Source organism: Primulina tabacum, chromosome 2 (genome assembly GCF_025594145.1).
Source record: "Primulina tabacum isolate GXHZ01 chromosome 2, ASM2559414v2, whole genome shotgun sequence".
NCBI classification, from domain to species: domain Eukaryota; kingdom Viridiplantae; phylum Streptophyta; class Magnoliopsida; order Lamiales; family Gesneriaceae; genus Primulina; species Primulina tabacum.
The window spans coordinates 22,482,480-22,507,696 of NC_134551.1; the positions used below are offsets into that span (position 1 = coordinate 22,482,480).

The 25,217-nt window shown below is 41.8% G+C and overlaps 1 protein-coding gene and 1 non-coding gene across 2 annotated transcripts; one reads left to right on the forward strand and one right to left on the reverse strand.

Annotated features, from left to right (window-relative positions):
• Nucleotides 1-409: 409 nt before the first annotated feature.
• Nucleotides 410-515, reverse strand: LOC142538115 (small nucleolar RNA R71). Its single transcript, XR_012818655.1, has one exon. It is a non-coding gene; the product is annotated as a small nucleolar RNA R71 (small nucleolar RNA).
• A 22,147-nt stretch (nucleotides 516-22,662) lies between these two features.
• On the forward strand, nucleotides 22,663-24,500 carry LOC142531241 (large ribosomal subunit protein uL4c). Its single transcript, XM_075637338.1, has 2 exons — nucleotides 22,663-23,554; nucleotides 24,305-24,500. The coding sequence occupies exons 1-2, from the start codon at nucleotides 22,738-22,740 to the stop codon at nucleotides 24,307-24,309; spliced, it is 822 nt and encodes a 273-aa protein (XP_075493453.1). The 5' UTR covers nucleotides 22,663-22,737; the 3' UTR covers nucleotides 24,310-24,500.
• Nucleotides 24,501-25,217: the final 717 nt, after the last annotated feature.

The window sequence follows — 25,217 nt, forward strand, 5'->3', positions numbered from 1 at the left end:
GAGGAACGTCGTGAAGATAGACATGTGGAGATACCGCGCCGCATACCCATGCTGGAATATGCCCAACCTTCTTTGGAGGGTGCACGTCCTAGCATTGTGAGGCCTATCGTGCGGGCAAATCACTTTGAAATCAAGCCAGCCATAATCCAGATGATTCAGAACACAATCCAATTTGGAGGAACTGCAGTAGATGACCCAAACACGCACATCGCGGATTTTCTTGAAATTTGCGATACTTTTAAATTCAATGGAGTTTCTGATGATGCTGTTAGGTTGCGTTTATTTCCTTTCTCCTTACGTGATAAAGCTAAAGTGTGGTTAAATTGTTTGCCTGTAGGTTCGATCGCTACATGGGAGGACATGGCGAAAGCATTTCTCATCAAATACTTCCCTCCCTCCAAGACCATGAAGCTGCGGGCAGACATTACAACATTTGCTCAATTCGATCAGGAATCTTTATATGAGGCATGGGAACGCTTCAAGGATCTACTACGAAGATTCCCACATCACGAGTTACCACTTAGGTTAGTCGTTCAAACATTTTATTATGCTTTGCTTACTCCTAACCGTACTATGATAGATGCTGCTGCTTGTGGAAACCTGTTGAGAAAAACCGCGGAGGAAGGATATGAATTGTTAGAAGAGATGGCTGCTAGCAGCTATCACCCTCAATCTGAAAGAAACAACCAGCGGAAGAGTACAGGAGTTCACCAGGTAACTGATTTTTCTGCTATTACTGCACAACTTGATGCTTTAAACAGGAAACTAGACAGCTTGAATGTGGGTGGCACGGCGATGCGTCTTCAAGAGATATTCTGTGACAAGTGTGGAGGGGAACACTATGCGAAGGACTGTCAAGATGACAATCCATTTTAGGTGCAAGAAGGGGCACCAATAAATCAAGTAGGGGTCCAAAACCGCCCAAGGAATGACCCGTATTCGAACACATACAATCCGGGGTGGAGGCAACACCCAAACTTCTCCTGGGGTGGTCAAAACAGCCAGAATAAACCACAAGGAGGACAATCATACGGGAAACAACCGATGTACAGGTCCGATCCTCCTAGAGAAGAGAAGTCCAATTTGGAGCAGATGATGTCTAAGTTCATCTCGTCTACCGAGACTAGACTACAGAATCAGGATGCATCGATAAAGGGGCTTGAGAATCAAATTGGGCAGTTGGAAAAAATGATCAAAAACAGAGAGCCGGGCACCTTGCCAAGTAACACAGACACAAATCCAAAAGAGCAAGTGAAGGCCATCGAGTTGAGGAGTGGAAAAGTTTAAGAGTCAAGAGAAAAAGAGAGAACTTAAAAATCGGATGAACACCCTGAAACATCCAAAGGTAAGTCCTCTAATTCTACACCATCACCCACTGCACAACCTAAAATTTTTATTCCCCCACCTTTTTCCTGCAGCACTGAAAAAAGCAAGACTAGATGCACAATTCGGTAAGTTTCTTGAGATATTCAAAAAATTGCATATCAATATTCCTTTTGCCGATGCCTTGATGCAAATGCCTAGTTATGCTAAGTTTTTGAAAGATATATTAGCGAATAAGAGGAAGTTGGAGGATCATATGACAGTGAGTCTTACTGAAAATTGTTCTGCTTTGGTACAAAACAAGATCCCACCGAAACTTAAGGATCCAGAGAGTTTCTCTATTCCTTGCACGATTAGAGATTTTGTTTTTCATAAAGCATTATGTGATCTTGGTGCAAGTATTAACCTGATGCCTCTTTCTGTGTTTAGGAAACTTGGATTGGGAGAACCTAAGCCGATGCGGATGTCCTTACAACTAGCTGACAGATCCGTCAAGTACCCCCGCGGATTGATTGAGGATGTACTAGTGAAAGTGAACAAATTTATTTTCCCTGTGGATTTTGTGGTAATTGACATGGAGGAAGACATAGAAATGCCCTTGATTCTTGGGAGACCATTCCTTGCGACTGGCAAGGCCCTGATTGATGTTCAAGAAGGGAAGTTGAGATTAAGAGTGGGCGAGGAAGAGATCACTTTTGATGTTTTTAATGCACTAAAGCACACACTGCACTCTGATAGTTGTTATAGAATTGATGCTGTTGATGCTCTCATTTCTGACTATGTGCAGGATGCTCTTGGGGGCCCTTTGGAAGCCACCCTCACAACTGAATTGGAGGATGACGACTTGGATGAAGAAAAAGCTGAAATAGTAGCATACTTCAATGCCAACCCTCCATGGAGAAGGCCGATGAGGATGAAACTGGAACATCTGGGAGAGCGCAGTGATTTGACCCCTCCAAAGTCAAGCATTGAGGAACCTCCGACGCTTGAACTCAAACCCTTACCTCCACACCTGAAGTACATATTTCTAGGTAAGAATAACACTTTGTCTGTCATTATTTCTGCTGCTTTGACAGATGCTAAGGAGGAAAAATTGTTGCAAGTTCCCAAGGAGCACAAAAGAGCATTCGCCTGGAAGGTGGCAGACATAAAGGGAATCAGTCCATCGATATGCATGCATAAAATCTTGATGGAAGAAAAGTACTCACCTCTCGTGCAACCTCAAAAACGACTAAATCCAAAGATGCAAGAGGTAGTGAAGGCTGAAAACTATTAAGCTTCTCGATTCAGGTATTATCTACCCCATTTCCGATAGTGCGTGGGTAAGTCCGGTTCAATGTGTGCCTAAGAAATGAGGGATTACGGTGATCACCAATGAAAAGAATGAACTTATTCCCACAAGAACTGTTACGGGGTGGAGAGTGTGCATTGACTATAGGAAACCGAATGATGCCACCCGTAAGGACCATTTCCCCCTTCCCTTTATTGATCAAATGTTGGAGAGATTAGCGGGGCATGAATTTTATTGTTTTCTAGATGGGTATTCGGGGTATAATCAAATCACTATTGCACTTGAGGACCAAGAGAAAACCACTTTCACTTGCCCTTATGGCACTTTTGTTTTTCGCTGTATGCCTTTTGGTCTTTGTAATGCACCTGCTACATTTTAGCGCTGTATGACTGCTATATTCCATGATATGATTGAAACATTTCTTGAAATATTTATGGATGATTTTTCTATCTTTGGTGCAACGTTTGATGAGTGTTTGCAGAATTTGAGATCCGTGTTGAGAAGATGCGAGGAGACGAACTTTGTGCTCAATTGGGAAAAGTGTCATTTCATGGTACAAGAGGGAATTGTTTTAGGGCACAAGGTTTCGGAAAAAGGAATTGAGGTGGACAAAGCTAAAATTGAAGTAATAAAGAACCTACCACCACCAGCCTCAGTAAAGGGAGTTAGAAGTTTTCAAGGCCACGCCGGCTTTTATCGGCGTTTTATCAAAGATTTTTCTAAAATTGCAAAACCTCTATCTTCCCTACTTATGAAAGATGTGCCTTTTGATTTCATTCTGACTGTTTACAGGCATACGAGGATTTGAAGGAGCGCTTGGTGACAGCTCCTGTCTTGGTGGCACCAGATTGGGATCTACCTTTCGAGATCATGTACGATGCCAGTGACACTGCGGTGGGAGCTGTGCTTGGCCAGCAACAAAACAAGGTATTTCATACAATTTACTACGCAAGTAAGACCTTAGATGAGGCTCAATTGAATTATGCAACAACTGAAAAGGAATTACTTGCAGTAGTATTTGCGCTTGACAAATTTCATGCATATCTTGTTTTGTCAAAAGTCATTATTTACACAAACCACTCTGCACTAAAATATTTGTTTGCTAAAAAAGATGCAAAACCACGCTTACTTCGGTGGATCTTACTTTTACAAGAGTTTGACTTAGAAATCAAAGATAAGAAAGGTGTTGAGAATGTGGTTGCGGATCACTTGTCTAGGTTAGAATTCGTCAGTGATGATTGTGTGAATGGTGCTATTAATGATTGGTTTCATGATGAGCAACTGTTTGAGGTGAAAAATTGTCCATGGTATGCAAATTTTGCAAATTTCCTTGTTACAGGCTCACCTCCCCCAAATTTAACTTTTCACCAAAGAAAGAAATTTTTTTCGGACGTGAAATATTATTTTTGGGAGGAACCGTTTTTGTTCAAAATTTGTGCAGATGCCATGATAAGAAGGTGTGTTGCAGAGGAAGAGTTCGGTCAAATTCTCAATCACTGTCATGACCGAGAGGTAGGTGGTCATTTTGGACCAACAAGGACGGCGTCTAAGGTACTTGAATGTGGTTTTTATTGGCCATCCCTTTTTAAAGATGCTCATTCTTATGTGCTCGCATGTGATAGATGCCAATGGACAGGTAACATTTCTAACCGTCACGAAATGCCATTGAATAATATTCTTGAGTGTGAGGTTTTTGATGTATGGGGAATAGATTTCATGAGACCGTTTCCCAGTTCGTTCACGAAAAAATATATTTTGGTTGCGGTTGACTATGTGTCTAAGTGGGTAGAGGCAGAAGCATTCGCCACTAATGATGCTCAGGTGGTCTTAAAATTTTTAAAGAAAAATATTTTTAACAGATTCGGAACACCACGAGCTATCATCAGTGATGGTGGCACTCATTTTTGCAACAAACGATTTGAAAAACTCTTGAGCAAGTACGGTGTCACACATAAGATCTCTACCCCTTATCACCCCAGACAAGTGGTCAAGTTGAGGTGTCTAATCAAGAAATCAAGCGAATTCTAGAAAAAGTGGTGGGTGTCAGTAGGAAGGATTGGTCGATGAGGTTAGATGATGCTCTTTGGGCATATAGGACTGCTTTCAAAACACCTATAGGCACAACACCGTACAGATTATTGTTTGGTAAAGCATGTCACTTACCTGTAGAGTTAGAGCATCGGGCATATTGGGCAACAAAAGCACTAAACTTTAACTTTACTGATTCAGGTGAATGACATTTGCTTCAACTAGATCAGTTGGAGGAATTCTGAAATCTGGCATATGATCTCGCACTGTCCTACAAAGAAAAGACAAAGAGGGCTCATGACAGGCGAATCATCGAAAGGGAATTCCAAATAGGAGAAAATGTCCTGCTCTATAACTCCCGGTTGAGACTGTTTCCAGGAAAACTGAAGTCACGATGGTCCGGTCTATTCGTGATTTCGAAAGTATACCCATCGGGAGCTGTAGAATTGAAAGATGGAAAGGATGGGACATTTACGGTCAATGCCCAGCGCCTGAAGCACTACATGGGTGGCACCGTTGAGCCACAACTTGGAATCACCCGATTCCAAGACAATTCGAACTGAGACCGGCCGACAGTCTAGCTCTCGACTGTAAATTGAGAACTTACTTTTCTTAACCTTCTCTTGCATTTGACTTAATTTTTCTTTCGTGTCAATTTACTTATTTTCCTTTGCTGTTGTTTCAGTTTTCATTTAATTTAAAAAAAATAATAATAAAAAAATAAAATAAAAATTTTAAACGATTTTGGCCAGAAAGGCTGGCGCTCGAGCGGTAATTTTATATCCGCCCGAGCGCGAACGCTTGCCTCGGGATGAAAACTCCAGAGAGGCTGGCACTCGAGCGGTAGTTTTCTACCGCTCGAGCGCGACTGCGTTAAAAAGCGAAAACCCCTTTCCCCTCTTTCATTCTGCACGAAAATTCTTCAAATCCCTCACTCTCTCTTTCGCCCCTCTCAAATTTCTTGCAGGAAACTTCTCTTAAGATCAAGACTTGGGTACGTGGGTGCACTCCTCCTTGCAAATCAGGCAATTTTTCCCTCTACAAGCTCCGGTCACCATCTCCATCTTCAACCACCATGGCTCCCAAGAAACAAAGAGGTAACCCCGGTTCTTCCTCTTCCTCTTCTTCATTTGATAGAACACGCTTTGTAAGTGAGGCGGCTCGGAATAGATATGATCATGCAAAGATTCACAGAAACCCCATTCCTGAGAGGGGATTTCGTCGTACCTTTGAGGATAGATGCATGCCACCTCTTGTGGAGTTGGAAAGAAGAGGATGGGAAAAATTTAGCGAGCAACCTAAGGCGGCTGTGGTGTCTGTGGTTAGGGAATTCTACGCTAATGCCGTTGAACGAACTGATAGTAAGGCATTTGTTAGAGGATGGTTTGTGCCGTTTGATTCTGCCACGATTAACGCTCTCTTAGAAACGGCCGAGGTCGATGACTTTAATTTCCAGGCGTTGGTGGTTGATCCCAACTACAACTTGATTATCGAGACTCTTTGCCACCCGGGTGCGATGTGGAAACCGTTGGGCGGAGCACCAAGCTGTTTTGATGATAAATACTTGAAAGCTGAAGTTGCCCTGTGGTATTTGTTTGTGGCCTGACGGATGATGTCAGTCTCGCACAAGAGCGAGGTGCAAAAGAAACGTGCGGTGCTACTTTTCGCCTTGACCCAAGGATACGATATCAATGTGGGCAAACTAATAACTTCTCAGATCATGTTGAGTGCTCACAACAGCCACATTGGCCTGGTTCTTTCCGACGATCATATCCGAACTGTCTGCACGGGCTGGGGTACATTTCCGAGACGACGAGGAGTGGCTTCAACCGATGAAGCCAATTTGTCAGGAGGATGAACAACGAAAAAGGGCGAAGCGACGGGACAGATTTCCCCACTCGGGCGGAGGAAGCCGGTGGATCCAGCACTGTCGTCCCACGTCTACCATCACAACCCCGGAGGCGACCCCAAAATGAAAAAATCGATGAAACCCTCGCCTTCATGACGCATCAAAATCAGATCAACTCGTACCTCATTGACCATGCAGCTCAAATGGACTCCATGATGCGCACTTTGCTCATACACTGGGGGCATTGACCCAGGCACCTTCCCACCAACTATGCCACCCCCTCCCCCGTTCCATTTTCAGTACGACTACCAGCAGCAGGGGGACGCTTCCGGAGTGCCACCACCTGAGCACGACGACGACGAGTCTTGACCAGGGGAGTTTACTGTTTCCCATTCTTTGCACTTTTATTTCTTTACCGCTTTCTGTTTTCTTTCTTATCGTTGTTTCAGTCTAACATGTTTTTAGCTTTCATGTTTATGAGTCTGCATTTGTGTTTGCATTTCTGTGTTTTGAGTCTTTTGTACAATGGGGACATTGCACACGTCTAGTATGAGGGGGTCGTCGTACGTCTTCTTATTTGTTTGCGTTCGTATTTGTCTTGCATGAGTGTCAGTGATGGTGAAACTAGTAAATTGGTAGCCGATGATGATTGTGGGATGAATGAACTGCATGTTATTTAGTCTGATCACTATGTGTGAATCCCCAAGTATATTGAATTTTGGTTATGCACACATAGTGGATTTTGATAGTGGTGTCGATGACAGTTAAGTTCAAAACAATCTGTGAGGGGAACCGGAGAAACATTAGATGCGAGTTGAACTTGAATGAATGTCTGTTGACATGAGGGACTAACCAGTAGCATGAATTCGAGTAGCAAATCAAGAGTACGTATCAAACATCCTCCTTCCAATCGTGCATAAGACCTGAAAATTCATCCTTAGGCCAGATAAATAAATATATACCAAAGCCTAGGGAGTACGTATGAGAAAACTATGCACCAAAAAAAAAAATTTGGAATAATAAAGGGGATGTAAGGTGTGGAGGAGCCGAAAAGGGATGAAATTGTAAAGGGCCTAAAACTCCTTTCTTGAAAATTTGCGGAAAATTAAAAATTTTTCTTTTTAAAAGAACTTAAATGGCTTCATTCATAAAATCACTGGGGAATCAAGTTCAATGTTTAAAATAATAGCAGCGGAAGAAAATAAAGTTTTGCCAACAATAACAATTTAAAAATTATCCAACGACTGATAAAAATTGTTTGCGGAATAAAATAACAACTGCTGCACTGAGGTCCTCGGGTGCCACTACTGCCGACCCAAGCTGGCTCACTGGTCCCCGCCCTCGGCCCTGGCCTCATCAGTACCTACAACAATCAAGTCTAGTGAGCCTAAAGACTCAGCATGCATATATCGCAGGTAACGAGTAAAAATCTGAATTTAAAATATGCATGGGATAAAATATCATGTCCTGAGGCATGCTGAAAATAATCTGTACTGAGCAATTATAATACGTGCATAACTGAACTGATAATCACAGTAAAAATGTTTGCTCCTTGGAGCCTGTACTGAAATAACTGATAAAATTTTCTGTCGAGATTATGTTTTACGCCTGTGGCCACTGCACTAAGCTGAACTGATCGGTAACTGGCTACCGGGGAGGCTGAAACTGAACTGAGCTGGCCGGTCACTGGCGACCGGGTGGTACCATACTGAACTGATCGGTCACTGGCGACCGTATAAAATAACACTCCCACATAGTGAATGAACCACAAGCCATATCGCATAAATCTCAAAAATAATCATTTTCTATTTAATGCACGTAAAATAATTAACTGGCGTAATGAAAATTCTTGTAATTTTACCAACTGGATTGGATTGGATCGTCCCCAGGCTCGCTGCAACCTAACTGTGCCATGAAAGATATGCAATAGCTTAAACTTGACCAACTATGCAAGTTACATTCAAAAGATGCGACTATGACGCCTAATGGCTTCGCATTTAATCATGACTCCGAGCCAACCTGAACCGACACCGAACCGACGTATAGTCATGATTAAAATACGCTGAAAAATCATAAAATAATGCTCCTAAAATGATAGGGTCGAAATCTAGGTGGAATGGAGGCCAAAACACGAAACGCTCTTTCGAGAGTCAATTTGGCACATTGCACCGTAAATTCTCGTACGACCTCGAAAATGATCCGAATGACAAACGGTCAAAAACATGACCTTCCCAACTCAATGAGGCACTGTCCAGTCCAAGGCCATGGGCTAAAAGCCAACCAAGAACTCAAACGAGCCTTCTAAACGACACAGCAACTTGCTGTAATTTCCAGCAGCAGCGCAACTACAAGACTTGCGTTGGTTTCGAGACTATCGGCCATTAGGGGCATGAACCACCAACCAGAGACTCTTACCAACATCCCAAGGAACGATTTGAACCATGGCTAAGGGCCCTAGGCCAGCCACAATCCGCATCATACCAAAACTCAACCGAAGGGTCTAACCGAGAGCCAACGTGCATGCGTGTGTAGTGCTTTTCTTAGATCGATGTCTTGCATCATTCCAGTGGCCATTTGATTGACCATGACACGATCTAGACATCTAGGAGCATGATATGAACCGTGGCTAAGGGCCATAGGCTAACTAAGATCCACACCAAGCAAACACAAACCGAAACCATATGCTGAACAAAGGAAGAAGCCGAATGGGGAAAGGGGCTGTTTTGATGTTTTGATTAAAAACCGAGGGGCCATGGACCAAGCCACCAAAATGGCAACTTAGTCACGTCTTAGACTTGCTAGGGGAGTGATCCAACCATGGCTATAGGCCCTTGGGGCAGCCAAGATCAGATCCACAACCCTTGACACAAAACTGAAATTTCGAAACACAAATCTGCGCCTATGGGAACTTGCTGTCATTTTGAATTTCCAGCAAGCATGGGGCTGGTTTGAATGGACCAACATGGTCCAATGCATCCTACTACATGTATATAAGCCGCCTTGGGAGCCTGGAGTCGAACCAATCACCTGAAACTCACAAACCAAGAAAAACGTGAAGCTTGCCAAGAAATATCAAAAATTCTGCATGTGTTGTTTTCAAAAGTTTTGACATGGATCTCGATTTTTGCTTGAATAAACATGATCATGTACTGAAAAATAAATGATAATATGACTTGATTGAGGTTTAGAAAGAATCTAGACATGCCTGGTTTCGTTTCGAAAGAAAACGAACGAAACGACGACGACGCGGCACGGAGGAGATGGAGCGCTTCTTGTCTACCTTTCTTGCTCTCGATTTTTCTTGCCTTCCCTCTAGCTAAGACTCACGATTTTTCTACACTGAAAATGGATCTGAATGATGAGGTATTTCGGTGGTGAGGGAGGGGGAGTGATGGTTATGAAGGTGAGGAGAAGGGTGCACAATAATAGGATCATATCAAGACCAAGTCTTCCCAAATTTGAATTTTGAATTATGGTTTGATATCAAATGAGTTGGTGGATGCTTCTAGGAGGTAGTGGCCGATTTTTAGCTTGTTTTCTAGTCTAGGATATGTCCATTAATTAATTAAATTTTGCTCCCAAAAATCCTTGAATTATCCTACAACTTACAAGCAAAGAAATGGTCAAAAGGTTGATGAGTTGGCAATTGAGTTGCCTAGCAACTAAGGGGCCGAAATTATGCTAATAAAATGAGTGGGAAGTGATGGTTATCTAGTCAACTAATAATCCTTGAAAGCCTTACTAATCCTTTAAATAATTTAGTGAGCTAACCCCTTAATTAAATAACTTAAATGAGCTCATTTCTTAATCACCTCAAATAATTAAATTAAATCCTCAAACCTCCCTTACTAGCTTAAATGAACTTACTTGCTAGCTAAATTAACTTCTGGAATTATTTCTCGAATCTTAAATTCTACCTCAAAACTCCGACTCCGGTCCGGCCTCACTGAAATAACAGAAATGCTAAAAATCAAACTACTGAACTGAAATAATGAATAATTAACTTCAAATAAATGGATTTAAAATAATTATGCAATGAAGTCAATTAAATTTAGAAATCTAGAATTATGCATGGCTTAAACGTCACTGATTTACGGGTGCTACAATCCTTCCCCCCTTAAAATAAATTTCGTCCTCGAAACTAGAACTCACCGAATAACTCAGGGTATCGACTTCTCATCTCCGGCTCAGACTCCCACGTAGCTTCCTCCTCTGAATGGTTGAGCCATTTGACTTTGACTCGCTTAACGAGCTTGTTCCGAAGTTTCTTCTCCTGTCTGTCTAGGATCTGCACGGGTCTCTCCTCATAAGATAAGTTCGGAGTAAGCTGCAACGGCTCGAAATTCAGCACATGCGAAGGATTTGCCATATACTTCCTCAGCATGGAGACGTGAAAGACATTGTGTACTCTGGCCAGATTCGGCGAAAGAGCCACACGATAAGCAAGCGTCCCAACTCTGTCAAGGATCTCAAACGGTCCAATGAATCTCGGACTGAGCTTCCCTTTCTTGCCAAATCTCATGACACCCTTCATAGGTGCCACTTTCACGAAGACATGATCGCCCACTGCAAACTCTAAGTCTCTCCTCCGCTGATCGGCATAACTCTTCTGTCGGCTCTGAGCAGTCCTCATCCTATCACGGATCTTGACTACTACATCTGCTGCCTGCTGAACAATCTCTGGACCCAACTCTGCTCTCTCTCCTACTTCATCCCAATGAACAGGAGATCTACACTTGCGGCCATACAGTGCTTCATACGGAGCCATACCTATAGACGACTGGAAACTGTTGTTATAGGTGAACTCTACCAATGGTAAGTTCGACTCCCAACTCCCAGTGAAATCAATGACGCAAGCGCGAAGAAGATCCTCCAAAATCTGAATAACTCGCTCTGACTGCCCATCCGTCTGCGGATGGAAAGCTGTGCTAAACAACAACTTCGTACCCAAAATCGAATGCAAACTCTTCCAAAATGAGGAAGTGAATCTGGGATCTCTGTCGGATACGATCGAAACTGGAATACCATGGAGTCGTACTATCTCTCGGATATACAGCTCTGCATACTGAATCATGGTGAAAGTTGTCTTAATAGGCAAGAAGTGCGCTGATTTGGTAAGACGATCTACAATCACCCAAATAGCATTCGATCCTCTGGCTGACCTCGGCAATCCGGTCACAAAGTCCATGGTAATGTTCTCCCACTTCCACTCGGGAATAGGAAGAGGCTTGAGCAAACCTGCTGGTCTCTGATGCTCGGCCTTCACTAACTGGCAAGTCAGGCACTCGGATACAAAACGCCTGATGTCCTTCTTCATCCCTGGCCACCAATACAATAGCTGCAGATCTTTGTACATCTTCGTACTCCCAGGGTGAATGGAGTACGGGGACGTATGGGCCTCTGATAAGATGTCTGCTCGGATAGAATCACTGCTAGGAACCCAAATCCTATCTCGGTATCTCACAATACCGTCGCTGACTGTATACAAAACACTGCCCTTGGCTTCATCTCTCTTCTTCCACTGTGCCAATTGCTCATCTGTGGCCTGACCACTGCGAATACGGTCAATAAGAGAGGACTGGATAGTCAAGGTAGATAAACGAGGAACTCTACCTCGCGGATAAGTCTCAAGATCGAACTTCTGCATCTCAATCTGAAGAGGTTTCTGAATCGTCAAGTGAGCCATCACTGCGACTTTCCTGCTCAAAGCATCCGCAACTACATTAGCTTTACCCGGGTGGTAGCTAATGTCACAATCGTAGTCTTTCACAAGCTCCAACCAACGCCTCTGACGCATGTTCAGCTCCTTCTGCGTAAAGAAATACTTGAGGCTTTTGTGGTCGGTAAAGATCTGACACTTCTCTCCATACAGATAGTGCCTCCAAATCTTCAAAGCAAAACGCTAACTCCAGATCATGGGTAGGGTAATTCTTCTCGTGGATTTTCAGCTGTCGAGAAGCATACGCTATCACTCTCCCATGCTGCATCAAAACTGCACCTAAACCAAGCTTCGAAGCATCGGTATACAGAACAAACTCACCGGATCCTGACGGCACGGCCAAAACTGGTGCTGAGATAAGAGCTTGCTTCAAAGTATCGAAGCTCTTCTGACACTCCTCGCTCCACACAAACTTCACATTTTTCTTGGTCAGTGCTGTGAGTGGAACGGCAATGGATGAGAATCCCTGAATGAACTTCCTGTAATATCCTGCTAGCCCAAGAAAACTGCGGATCTCTGATGCATTCTGAGGCACAACCCAATCTCTGACTGCTGCAACTTTCGCCGAGTCTACCTCAATGCCACTGCTAGAAACAATGTGGCCCAAGAACGCCACCTTCTCTAACCAGAATTCGCACTTACTGAACTTTGCGAATAGTTTATGTTTCTGCAATGTCTGCAACACTGTGGTCAGATGCCTGCTGTGCTCCTCCCGACTCTTGGAGTAGACGAGAATGTCATCTATGAACACTATCACAAACTGGTCGAGGTACGGCTGAATACGCGATTCATTAGATCCATGAAGATCGCTGGCGCATTCGTCAGACCGAACGGCATCACTAGGAACTCGTAGTGGCCATAACGAGTCCTGAAAGCTGTCTTCGAGACATCAGCATCTCTCACTCTCAACTGGTGATAACCGGAACGCAGATCTATCTTGGAGAAAATCGAAGCTCCCTGCAACTGGTCAAACAGATCCTCAATCCTCGGCAGTGGGTATTTATTCTTCACTGTAACCCTGTTCAACTCCCTGTATTCAATGCAAAGCCTCATCGAGCCATCCTTCTTTTTCACAAATAAGACCGGCGCGCCCCATGGAGAAAAGCTCGGGCGAATGAACTCCTTGTCGAGAAGTTCCTGAATCTGCTTCTTAAGCTCTGCCATCTCTGTCGGTGCTAGTCGGTATGGCGCTTTGGATATCGGAGCCGTACCTGGCATAAGCTCAATGGAAAACTCCACCTCTCTCTCGGGTGGCATACCAGAGACGTCTTCGGGAAAAACGTCTAAGAAATCTCTGACAATCGGAACATCTGAGGCTGACTGGCTGGGTTCCTCGGGGACAGATAAAAAAGTCGCTAGAAATGCCCGACACCCTCTATGCATGAGTTTCCTAGCCTGAACATAAGGAATAATGCGCGGTAAAGGAAAGTACATGTCCGGCTCAAATAAGAACTGCTCCATTCCAGGCGGTCGGACAAGAACAGATCTCCTTTGGAAGTCTATCAACACTCTGTTCTTCAATAGCCAGTCCATCCCTAGGATGATGTCAAATTCCGGCATCGGTAGCACAATCAGATCAGCATAAACAAGATTACCGTGCAGCTCAAGGTCTATATCTCGGATAACATTGGTGGCTGCCATCTCCTCGCCTGACGGCAACACTACTGAAAAGGCTGTATCTAGCCCAATGGTCTGGATCTTGAGAAAGTTTGCAAAGACCTCCGAAATAAACGAGTGAGTGGCCCCTGAATCTATCAAGGCCTTGGTAGCGGAACCAGATATAAAAATTCTCCCTGAAAGAGCGGAGCTCTAAGTTGAATCCCACTACAAGATCTAAACTTATAGACATGCAAAGGTCAAGGTTCCTCTAGCTTAATTCCTCTGAAATAAATCTGAGTAGAGCATGCAATCCTATAACAGTTCTAAGTTCAAAAATCTAAATCCCGATTCCCAAAATGCTGAAATTCGAAGAATAACTTAAAGTTTAAAGGTACCTGTCAACAACATAGTCTCCGGGTTGGTTTCCGCGGCATGGAGAGCAAAAACTCTGCCTTGGGTAGGCAGATTCCTCTGAGGGCACTGCAGCAACATGTGGTCTGGACTGCCACACTTAAAACACTTTCCTGAGCCAGCCATACATGCTCCAGGATGGCGACGTGAGCACCTAGGACAAACTGGGTGCTCCTGAGTCCTCGGGGCTGGGCGTCCCCGCTGCTGCTGCTGCTGCTGCTGGCCTCGGTTCCTGGGCGGTCCATGAAAAGGCCTCTTATTCTGCTGCTGATGCTGATGAGGAGGAGGGCGGTGCGGTGCCTGGACTGGGCGCTTGCCCTGGCGATCCCTCTCGATATCCCGCAGATCCTGCTCTGCGGCTAAGGCCTTGGAGACGGCAATCTCATAAGTAGCAGGGTCAGATACCCTAACATCCCGGCGCAAGATCGGCCGTAAACCCACCAGGAAGTGCATCAGCTTGGCTCTGGCATCATTCGCGATCAGGGGCACAAAGTGACAGCCCCTCTCGAACTTACGGATAAACTCCGTAACCGTCATATCCCCCTGTCTCAGACTCATGAACTCGGTGGTCAGCCTGGTGCGAACCTCCTCAGCAAAATACTTGGAGTAGAAAACCTCCGTAAAGCGGGTCCAAGAAAGTGTAGCCAAGGTCAGGGCTACCGAAGCTCCTTCCCACCATAAGCGAGCGTCTCCAGTGAACAGGTAGATGGCACACCGGACTCGGTCTGCGTCTCCCAGCTCCATGAACTCGAAGATAACCTCGAGGGATTTGATCCATCCCTCGGCAACCATGGGGTCAGATGTCCCAGAGAATTCCTTCGGGCGCATCTTCATGAATCGCTCATAAACAGCCTCGGGCCCTGTCGGCCTGGCTGCGGCTGCGGCTACGGCTGCGGCATTGCCCCCCGCAAACTGTGCGAAGAACTGTGCCATCCCAGCTAACATCTGGGCACTCATGTCCGGTGGGGGCGGTGGAGGAGGTGGTAGGTCTCCCTCCGGTCTACGTTCCTCCCTGTCCTCTCGGCGAGGCTCCTCCTCTCTGTTGCGCTCTAAAATGCGTCTAGAGGGCATACTGTTCCAACATAACCCATACGTAACTAACATGCATAATTCCATAATTTATTTTAAATGAACACTGAAGTACTGAAAATCTGGAAGCATGCTGACAAAATAATTCATGCTTTAACTGAAATGCTGAACAAAATGCTGAACTGAAAAACTTACAGACCGAAGACGTGGCTTCGTGAGCTTCTCGCGGTCAGTAGTAGTGAAACCCTATACAGAACCACCGCTCTGATACCAACTGTAAAGGGCCTAAAACTCCTTTCTTGAAAATTTGCGGAAAATTAAAAATTTTTCTTTTTAAAAGAACTTAAATGGCCTCATTCATAAAATCACTGGGGAATCAAGTTCAATGTTTAAAATAATAGCAGCGGAAGAAAATAAAGTTTTGCCAACAATAACAATTTAAAAATTATCCAACGACTGATAAAAATTGTTTGCGGAATAAAATAACAACTGCTGCACTGAGGTCCTCGGGTGCCACTACTGCCGACCCAAGCTGGCTCACTGGTCCCCGCCCTCGGCCCTGGCCTCATCAGTACCTACAACAATCAAGTCTAGTGAGCCTAAAGACTCAGCATGCATATATCGCAGGTAACGAGTAAAAATCTGAATTTAAAATATGCATGGGATAAAATATCATGTCCTGAGGCATGCTGAAAATAATCTGTACTGAGCAATTATAATACGTGCATAACTGAACTGATAATCACAGTAAAATTGTTTGCTCCTTGGAGCCTGTACTGAAATAACTGATAAAATTTTCTGTCGAGATTATGTTTTACGCCTGTGGCCACTGCACTAAGCTGAACTGATCGGTAACTGGCTACCGGGGAGGCTGAAACTGAACTGAGCTGGCCGGTCACTGGCGACCGGGTGGTACCATACTGAACTGATCGGTCACTGGCGACCGTATAAAATAACACTCCCACATAGTGAATGAACCACAAGCCATATCGCATAAATCTCAAAAATAATCATTTTCTATTTAATGCACGTAAAATAATTAACTGGCGTAATGAAAATTCTTGTAATTTTACCAACTGGATTGGATTGGATCGTCCCCAGGCTCGCTGCAACCTAACTGTGCCATGAAAGATATGCAATAGCTTAAACTTGACCAACTATGCAAGTTACATTCAAAAGATGCGACTATGACGCCTAATGGCTTCGCATTTAATCATGACTCCGAGCCAACCTGAACCGACACCAAACCGACGTATAGTCATGATTAAAATACGCTGAAAAATCATAGAATAATGCTCCTAAAATGATAGGGTCGAAATCTAGGTGGAATGGAGGCCAAAACACGAAACGCTCTTTCGAGAGTCAATTTGGCACATTGCACCGTAAATTCTCGTACGACCTCGAAAATGATCCGAATGACAAACGGTCAAAAACATGACCTTCCCAACTCAATGAGGCACTGTCCAGTCCAAGGCCATGGGCTAAAAGCCAACCAAGAACTCAAACGAGCCTTCTAAACGACACAGCAACTTGCTGTAATTTCCAGCAGCTGCGCAACTACAAGACTTGCGTTGGTTTCGAGACTATCGGCCATTAGGGGCGTGAACCACCGACCAGAGACTCTTACCAACATCCCAAGGAATGATTTGAACCATGGCTAAGGGCCCTAGGCCAGCCACAATCCGCATCATACCAAAACTCAACCGAAGGGTCTAACCGAGAGCCAACGTGCATGCGTGTGTAGTGTTTTGCTTAGATCGATGTCTTGCGTCATTCCAGTGGCCATTTGATTGACCATGGCACGATCTAGACATCTAGGAGCATGATATGAACCGTGGCTAAGGGCCATAGGCCAACCAAGATCCACACCAAGCAAACACAAACCGAAACCATATGCTGAACAAAGGAAGAAGCCGAATGGGGAAAGGGGCTGTTTTGATGTTTTGATTAAAAACCGAGGGGCCATGGACCAAGCCACCAAAAGGGCAACTTAGTCATGTCTTAGACTTGCTAGGGGAGTGATCCAACCATGGCTATAGGCGTTTGGGGCAGCCAAGATCAGATCCACAACCCTTGACACAAAACTGAAATTTCGAAACACAAATCTGCGCCTATGGGAACTTGCTGTCATTCTGAATTTTCAGCAAGCATGGGGCTGGTTTGAATGGACCAACATGGTCCCAATGCATCCTACTACATGTATATAAGCCGCCTTGGGAGCCTGGAGTCGAACCAATTACCTGAAACTCACAAACCAAGAAAAACGTGAAGCTTGCCAAGAAATATCAAAAATTCTGCATGTGTTGTTTTCAAAAGTTTTGACATGGATCTCGATTTTTGCTTGAATAAACATGATCATGTACTGAAAAATAAATGATAATATGACTTGATTGAGGTTTAGAAAGAATCTAGACATGCCTGGTTTCGTTTCGAAAGAAAACGAACGAAACGACGACGACGCGGCACGGAGGAGATGGAGCGCTTCTTGTCTACCTTTCTTGCTCTCGATTTTTCTTGCCTTCCCTCTAGCTAAGACTCACGATTTTTCTACACTGAAAATGGATCTGAATGATGAGGTATTTCGGTGGTGAGGGAGGGGGAGTGATGGTTATGAAGGTGAGGAGAAGGGTGCACAATAATAGGATCATATCAAGACCAAGTCTTCCCAAATTTGAATTTTGAATTATGGTTTGATATCAAATGAGTTGGTGGATGCTTCTAGGAGGTAGTGGCCGATTTTTAGCTTGTTTTCTAGTCTAGGATATGTCCATTAATTAATTAAATTTTGCTCCCAAAAATCCTTGAATTATCCTACAACTTACATGCAAAGAAATGGTCAAAAGGTTGATGAGTTGGCAATTGAGTTGCCTAGCAACTAAGGGGCCGAAATTATGCTAATAAAATGAGTGGGAAGTGATGGTTATCTAGTCAACTAATAATCCTTGAAAGCCTTACTAATCCTTTAAATAATTTAGTGAGCTAACCCCTTAATTAAATAACTTAAATGAGCTCATTTCTTAATCACCTCAAATAATTAAATTAAATCCTCAAACCTCTCTTACTAGCTTAAATGAACTTACTTGCTAGCTAAATTAACTTCTGGAATTATTTCTCGAATCTTAAATTCTATCCTCAAAACTCCGACTCCGGTCCGGCCTCACTGAAATAACATGAAATGCTAAAAATCAAACTACTGAACTGAAATAATGAATAATTAACTTCAAATAAATGGATTTAAAATAATTATGCAATGAAGTCAATTAAATTTAGAAATCTAGAATTATGCACGGCTTAAACGTCTACTGATTTACGGGTGCTACAGAAATCCTATCCAAAAGGCTAAAAAGAAGGAGATGTAAGGCGTTGAGGAATGTCAGAGAAAATTTCTGACAAGGGCATAGTGAAAATGATCTACGTACTCCCAATCTCCCTAAGCCAGTTGAACAGTTATAACTATTGACCCCATGCCTTCTGATGTTTGACCATGAAATTCTACCACTTTATGTGTTTACTGGTCGGTCCCAAATAGAAACAGAACTCAGTAGAGCGAAACTTGCGTTGACTTGTCTATTTGGCAACCCACATGATTTGCGAATAAAACTGTCTGAAACACAAGCTAGAAAAATCCACGACACACACAACCACACTCTGTTGGAAAAGAACAAATGATGTGCAATGTTTTGAAGGGGCAGTAATATATGTTGTGATTTGACTAACTGGATGTGGTTCAAACACCCGCTGAGGCAGGAGATACCGGTTCGCTACTTCACCATCATTTTAGTTGTTTCAGTACCCTCCCTTTTGTGTTTGTTTCGTGTTTTGATTGTGGTCTATAACCTATTTTACTTGAGGGCAAGCAAAAGGTTAGTATGAGGGGGTTGATATGTGTGATTTTTACGTGCTTTATTACATTAGTTTGTGTGTGTTTGCATTGTGCATGCGTACATTTCGTTTACATTTTGTTCATTTTATAGTAAACATTTGCATGTGATCGTGTCTCACTTGGATGTGACGAATTTGAAGGAAAAATGGCCGGAAAAACGGAACTCGGAGCCAAGTGCTAAGCCACAAGATTGTATACAGAAAGGTTGGCGCCCGAGCGGTAATTTTCTACCGCTCGGGCGCGAGAAGCGAGTTGCTGAAGAGACAGACAGAAGATGTGGCGCTCGGGCGGTGAAATTCTACCGCTCGAGCGCGAGAAGTGATCCACAAGGAAGAAATTACAGAGAGTGTGGCGCTCGAGCGGTACTTTTCTACCGCCCGAGCGCCACCTAATTTTGGCAAGATTTCTTGTCCGATCTTTTACCTTATTTTGGAGAAGGAAAGATATAGAAAGGAGGGAGGCACGAATTAGGGATTATTCAGACTCCATTATTCAGCCACCAGAAGTTTTGGAGAGCCTCTGGCGCTTGGATTGAAGATTTGAAGATTTCCGGGCATCACTTTTCGTGTTTTTCGTCACTTCTAGTATTTCTTATTTAGTTTTTGTCACTTGAACTTAATTTTGTTGATTTCAATCATGAATTCTAGTAGCTAAACTTTATTATTTGTTGGGACTTAAGGGGATCCTACCCCAAAACTTTGATATAATTAATTTACACCTCGATTTCTGATTTATTCTTGATTATACTATTGTGTTTACCGTGTTGTTAGAGCGTAGCTCACTTTAACAGCATCTTTATATTGCGAGTGAGTTCGAGAGAATAACTTGTGATAGAACGAGTAGTATAATCCGTGGATCTACAATTTGCATAGATATATGAAATTGGATACGCGCCGATAGTCATAGTCCTTAGGGTCGAAAACTAGGGGATTTCACAGATCGAAATGCAATTCACTCTTGATAAATAATTAAAGACATTTAATTACTTCATTGAGTAGAATTAGTTTGGCATAGCTTGAGAGAGTGTGTTCAATTGACTAGGAAATCATGTCGGAAGTATAAAATTAATTTCGAACGAATTAATTAATTAACGAGGGGTAGGTGAACGTAAATTCCCAACAAATTCATTTCTTACTGAATTTTACTCAACCATTTTAGATATTATATTTCATTACTCGATTTTGAATATTTTTATTTGCATGTTTATTGGATTATAGTAGTAATAAAACAATCAATCACTTTTCGTTGCTAAAGATCTAATAACTGAAAATAATAATTGTCAAACATAGTCTTCAGTTAAACGATACTCGTACTCCGGTACATTATACTATTTCTTGACATCGTGCACTTGCGATTAATTTTGAGCATATAAAACATATTTTTATTAAGGATTTCACGTAACGTGGATGACGGCGTGTTGTGGTGGTTGCCTACAGGGAATGAGAACTAGGAGGATGAGCAAAATGCTAGAGAAGATTCTGAAATTTGAGCTTTAAAGTTAGGAATTTGGGATTTGGAAATAGTAGGATTCTGTCATGATATTTTGTAGGAAAAGAATTAGGTGAGGAAAGCGGAAGTAAAGAAACTTTTAAATTGAGGATTACTTGTAGGAGAAAGGAACTTTTTAATTTCCTGTGAAGAGAGTTGACTGTGAAAAATGAGAATGGGTCAGAGAAGAATGGATACGCATGGGCATTTTGATCCAATGAGTCAATGTCTGCAAGACCATTTATTTGTTCTTAAAATGAGAATGGGTTAGAGAAGAATGGATATGTAAAGCCGTAGAGGCATTTTGATCCAATGAGTCAATGCGAGATCATTTGTTTGTTCTTAAATTATGTATGACCCAATAGTTAGCTTATGAATATAACAAACCCACTAAATAGGTCCATTTAATAATATGAAAGTCGCTTATTGAATTTGAATTGGGTGTCGATCAAGTTAAGCTAAGGCTCAACGTCTCAGTCGGATAAGAGAAGGAAAAACGAATCAATAGGACGCAACTTAACACATGTTGCACAAACAAATTTCAAACGCTCTGCAAAATTTCGGTTTCAAGCTTATTTCACATTTTCTTTCTAGATTCTTGCAATTTTCATCATGTTATTCTAGTTTTAGCGTTTTCATCAACTTTTATATATTTTCATGTTTTATAGATTTTTGTAATTTATTGTCAAGACAAAAAATATGTTGAGTGTTTATTTTTAAATTTTCGAACTAATTTTAGCATAATATTTTTTAAAAGATTATAATTTACAATCAACAGTTCTACGTCTTTTGAATTCCTATAAATTAGATTTATAATATTTTCACTAAAGTTTTCATCAAATTTTTTTTCTTTTCACACGCCTTTTTTTTTATAAAAAAAATAGTTTTTTACTTTTAGAAAATACCTCTATCACAACTCACAAATATATGTGATTCGTCACCACCTTTGACATACCATGTTCTCATCAAGGTTCTAAAAAGCGTGAAACACATTGAAGCACGGATGTCGAGCTCCAAATTTTTCAAGCTTAAGCGAGATTAGAACATGCTTAAGCGTGAAAAAGCGTTTTTTATTTTTATTGTAATTGTAATTATCTCAAACCAATAAATAGATAAATTAATACATAAATATGATAAATTTAAGTCTGATTCATTAATTCTCATATTTATAAAAGCATAAAAATCTCAAAATTGTCATCTATATTTGTTTTTTCAACTAGACCACGTTAGAAAATGCTAAATATTTGACAAATCATTATCAGACATGTTTAATCATAATTAAACTTTAAAAATAAACATCTAAATTATAAACCTGATTTATTATTTTAAAATAAAAAAACATACCTTTAAAATAAAAAAATTTAAAATTAAATATATGCGATTAATTGTGCTTAATAACACTTAAATAAACGCATTAATTACGCTTAATTCGGTCAAACTTCAGTTTAACTACTTTTCTCCGAAATTGAGCGTTTTTGTCAAATTTCAAGCTTAAACACGCTTAAGCAAAGCTTAAGTGCGTTTTTTAGAACACTGGTTCTCGTGCTACCGTTGGGATCTTTCTGCCGCATTTGCCTTCTTTGTTTCCTATTTTCATTTACGAGTGACAAAAAATCTTGAATTGGGTTTCTTTTGTTTTATAGGCAAACAAAAAAATGATGAAAATTTATTTTTCTTCTCTGATTTGTCAATATGGTTCTAACACCAGTACTCTTAGAGTTTATTGTGTAAAAATATTAAATTGTGTGCATTTTTTAGTAGAAATAAAAGATAAACAAGATATCTGATTCTCTATCTACAACTCACGAACAAAGCGCATGAACAATGTTTTTGTTATTATTAAAATATTTCCAATATGTGTATATTTTAAACTCTAAAAAATAACTACCGATTCTTTAAAAATTATCAGAAAGAGAATTTTTTTTATATATTTAATGTGTTGTATACAGTGTATTTTGTGTTATTATGTCAACTAAAGGTTACTCATATTTATATATAAAATACTTTACAAAAAGTTAAAAATTTATTTGCCAGACAAATACTTCCGCTGGTAAAAAAATTTGGGTTTGTGACAGTATACCTGTGATCCCCTTCCAAAGGATAAGATACCGAAGCAGATGAAAATGGCAGCATCACCTTCACCAATCTCCTTCTTCTCTTCCTCAATTTTCTTGCACACTTCCAACACCTGTTCCACGAAGCTCCATTTCCTCAAAGCCGAATCCAGCCTCAGACTCCGGGCGACCGCCGCCCGTGCTCAGCTGGCCACTCTTCCTGTCCTCTCTTTCGAAGGATCCCAGGTCGGCTTAGCCAGCCTCAACTTGAAATCCGCCCCTCCAGATACGGCTCGTGCAGTCGTCCACCGTGGCCTCACCACTGACCTCACCAACAGCCGTCGAGGAACCGCCTCCACCCTCACTCGAGCCGAGGTTCGAGGTGGCGGCGTTAAACCTTATCCTCAGAAGAAAACTGGCCGCGCTCGCCGTGGGTCTATCCGCACTCCCCTCCGCCCTGGTGGTGGTGTTATTTTTGGTCCTAAACCCAAAGACTGGTCCGTCAAGATCAACAAGAAGGAAAAGAGATTGGCCATCTCCACAGCCATTTCCAGCGCATGTGAAAGTACCGTCGTAGTTGAGGATTTTGACGATAAATTCGAGAAGCCCCAAACGAAGGCGTTTGTCGAAATGCTGAAGAGACTGGGTCTTGACCCCAAGAAGAAGTCTTTGTTTTTAATGATGCAACTTTCGGACAATGTGAAATTGTCGAGTAGAAATATTGGGACCTTGAAAATACTGACGCCTAGGACCCTGAATTTGTTCGACATTTTGGATGCTGAGACTCTGGTTCTTACTAAAGGGGCTGTCGAGTTCTTGAACGAGAGGTATGGATTCAGTGATGGTGAGGAGGAAGATGAGTTTGAAGATGCCGGTGAAGGTAACTTGTCTTTTGTTTTCTGAGTTTTCTGATATAAAAATCCAAATTTTGATTTCAAATTTGACTCATTGAAGACATATTATTTGATTCAAAATATGGTTAGAAGTTAGAACTAGCAGACTATGGTAATGACTCCAGGATTATTCAGCTTGATATTTCTTCCTTTTTTTGGCTTTATATTTCATTTCGAGTCTATGTAAGAGCCAGAGGGTTGAGCGTTTGTGTAAGCAGTTTCTGCACACTGTAATTTTGTTAAAGTTTACATTTCAATGGAGTAGCGAATGCGGAGCTCAAGATGGCACAATATCGAATTACTTGAGCTTGGGCTCGACGAGCTCAAAATTCAAGCCGAGTTCAATCTTATGTAGTATTAATAAAACAAGAAATTGGACAAGACAAATACCACATCGCCCCACATTTTACAATAAAACAAGCTGTCCAATACGTAAATTTTGGAAGCAAGGATAACATGCCAACTGAAATATGTAGCCCGATCATTACTGGAGCGAGAGTAAAATGTAAGCAAGCTTTTCTCTAACAAATGTCCCAGCTACTTTTGTTCAAAATCTAGCACGAGCCAAAGCTTTAACTGATTGGCCGGCAAGCAACCCAGCTCTAATCTGTGTGAGCACATCTGTTGTTATGCCCTTGTCTCTAAATTTGGCTAAATTCTAATATTTGTAATGTTTCAGTATGACAAAGTTTGGGACCAAATATTTTTGCGTCTAACTTTTTTATTTTTGTGTTCAGCATGAACCAGACTGGAAGGGGAGTTCTTATTCAACAGAGTAATGTTGCTACCTACATGTGTTTTGTAGTCTGAGTAATTTTTTACTTGATACCTCAAAATTCTTTAGGTGTTGATTGTTGACACTGCTGTACTATGATATGCTTATAATACTCTTTACTGGTAATGTATGGTAATCGATATAGAGTTTATGTATCACCTTCTGACCTTTTCTTTCTTCTTTCCCACTTGAAATACATTTTATGTTTTTCACTTTGTTATGCATCCAATTAATTAACATAGCTCTTGGAGGCAAGTTTGTGCTATTTAGATTAAGAAATTTAAGGGCTTAGATTTGTGGACGAACAAAATGAAAAATTCCCCCATTTTATACAGTCGTTACTAGCTGAATATTTGGATGAGTTCAATAATATTTAGTTTTTGAGGCAATTTGTTCTCCCGCGCGTGTGCGTAGACACAACTATAAACCACTAATGCACTTGTTTCAACTTTGCAAAGTTGGTAGATATTGTCGTCTTGCATTGACAGCAACATATGCATGGCAAAATCTTGAATCGAAAATGAGATGTTCGTACAGGAGATTGCAAATATCTCCAATCACGTTGTCGCAACAAATTAGTTCGATTCAGTTACCACCCATATTGCACTTTACAAATGTGTTCGCTACGTGTTCCACGTCTCTGGATCAATTGGTCAGAGCACCAGTCCACACGCTCAAGACTAGTTTTTATAGTGTGAGATTCAAATACAAATATGAGAGATCTCGACTATGATCACTGGTAGTTGGGTTGATTAACATTCTCCAGAATGCTTAATTAATTATTGTCCGTTCACAGGAGCAGATTTAACAGGGCCATGCATTATGATCATATATATATATATATATATATATATATAATTAATTCTGTTGGCTCC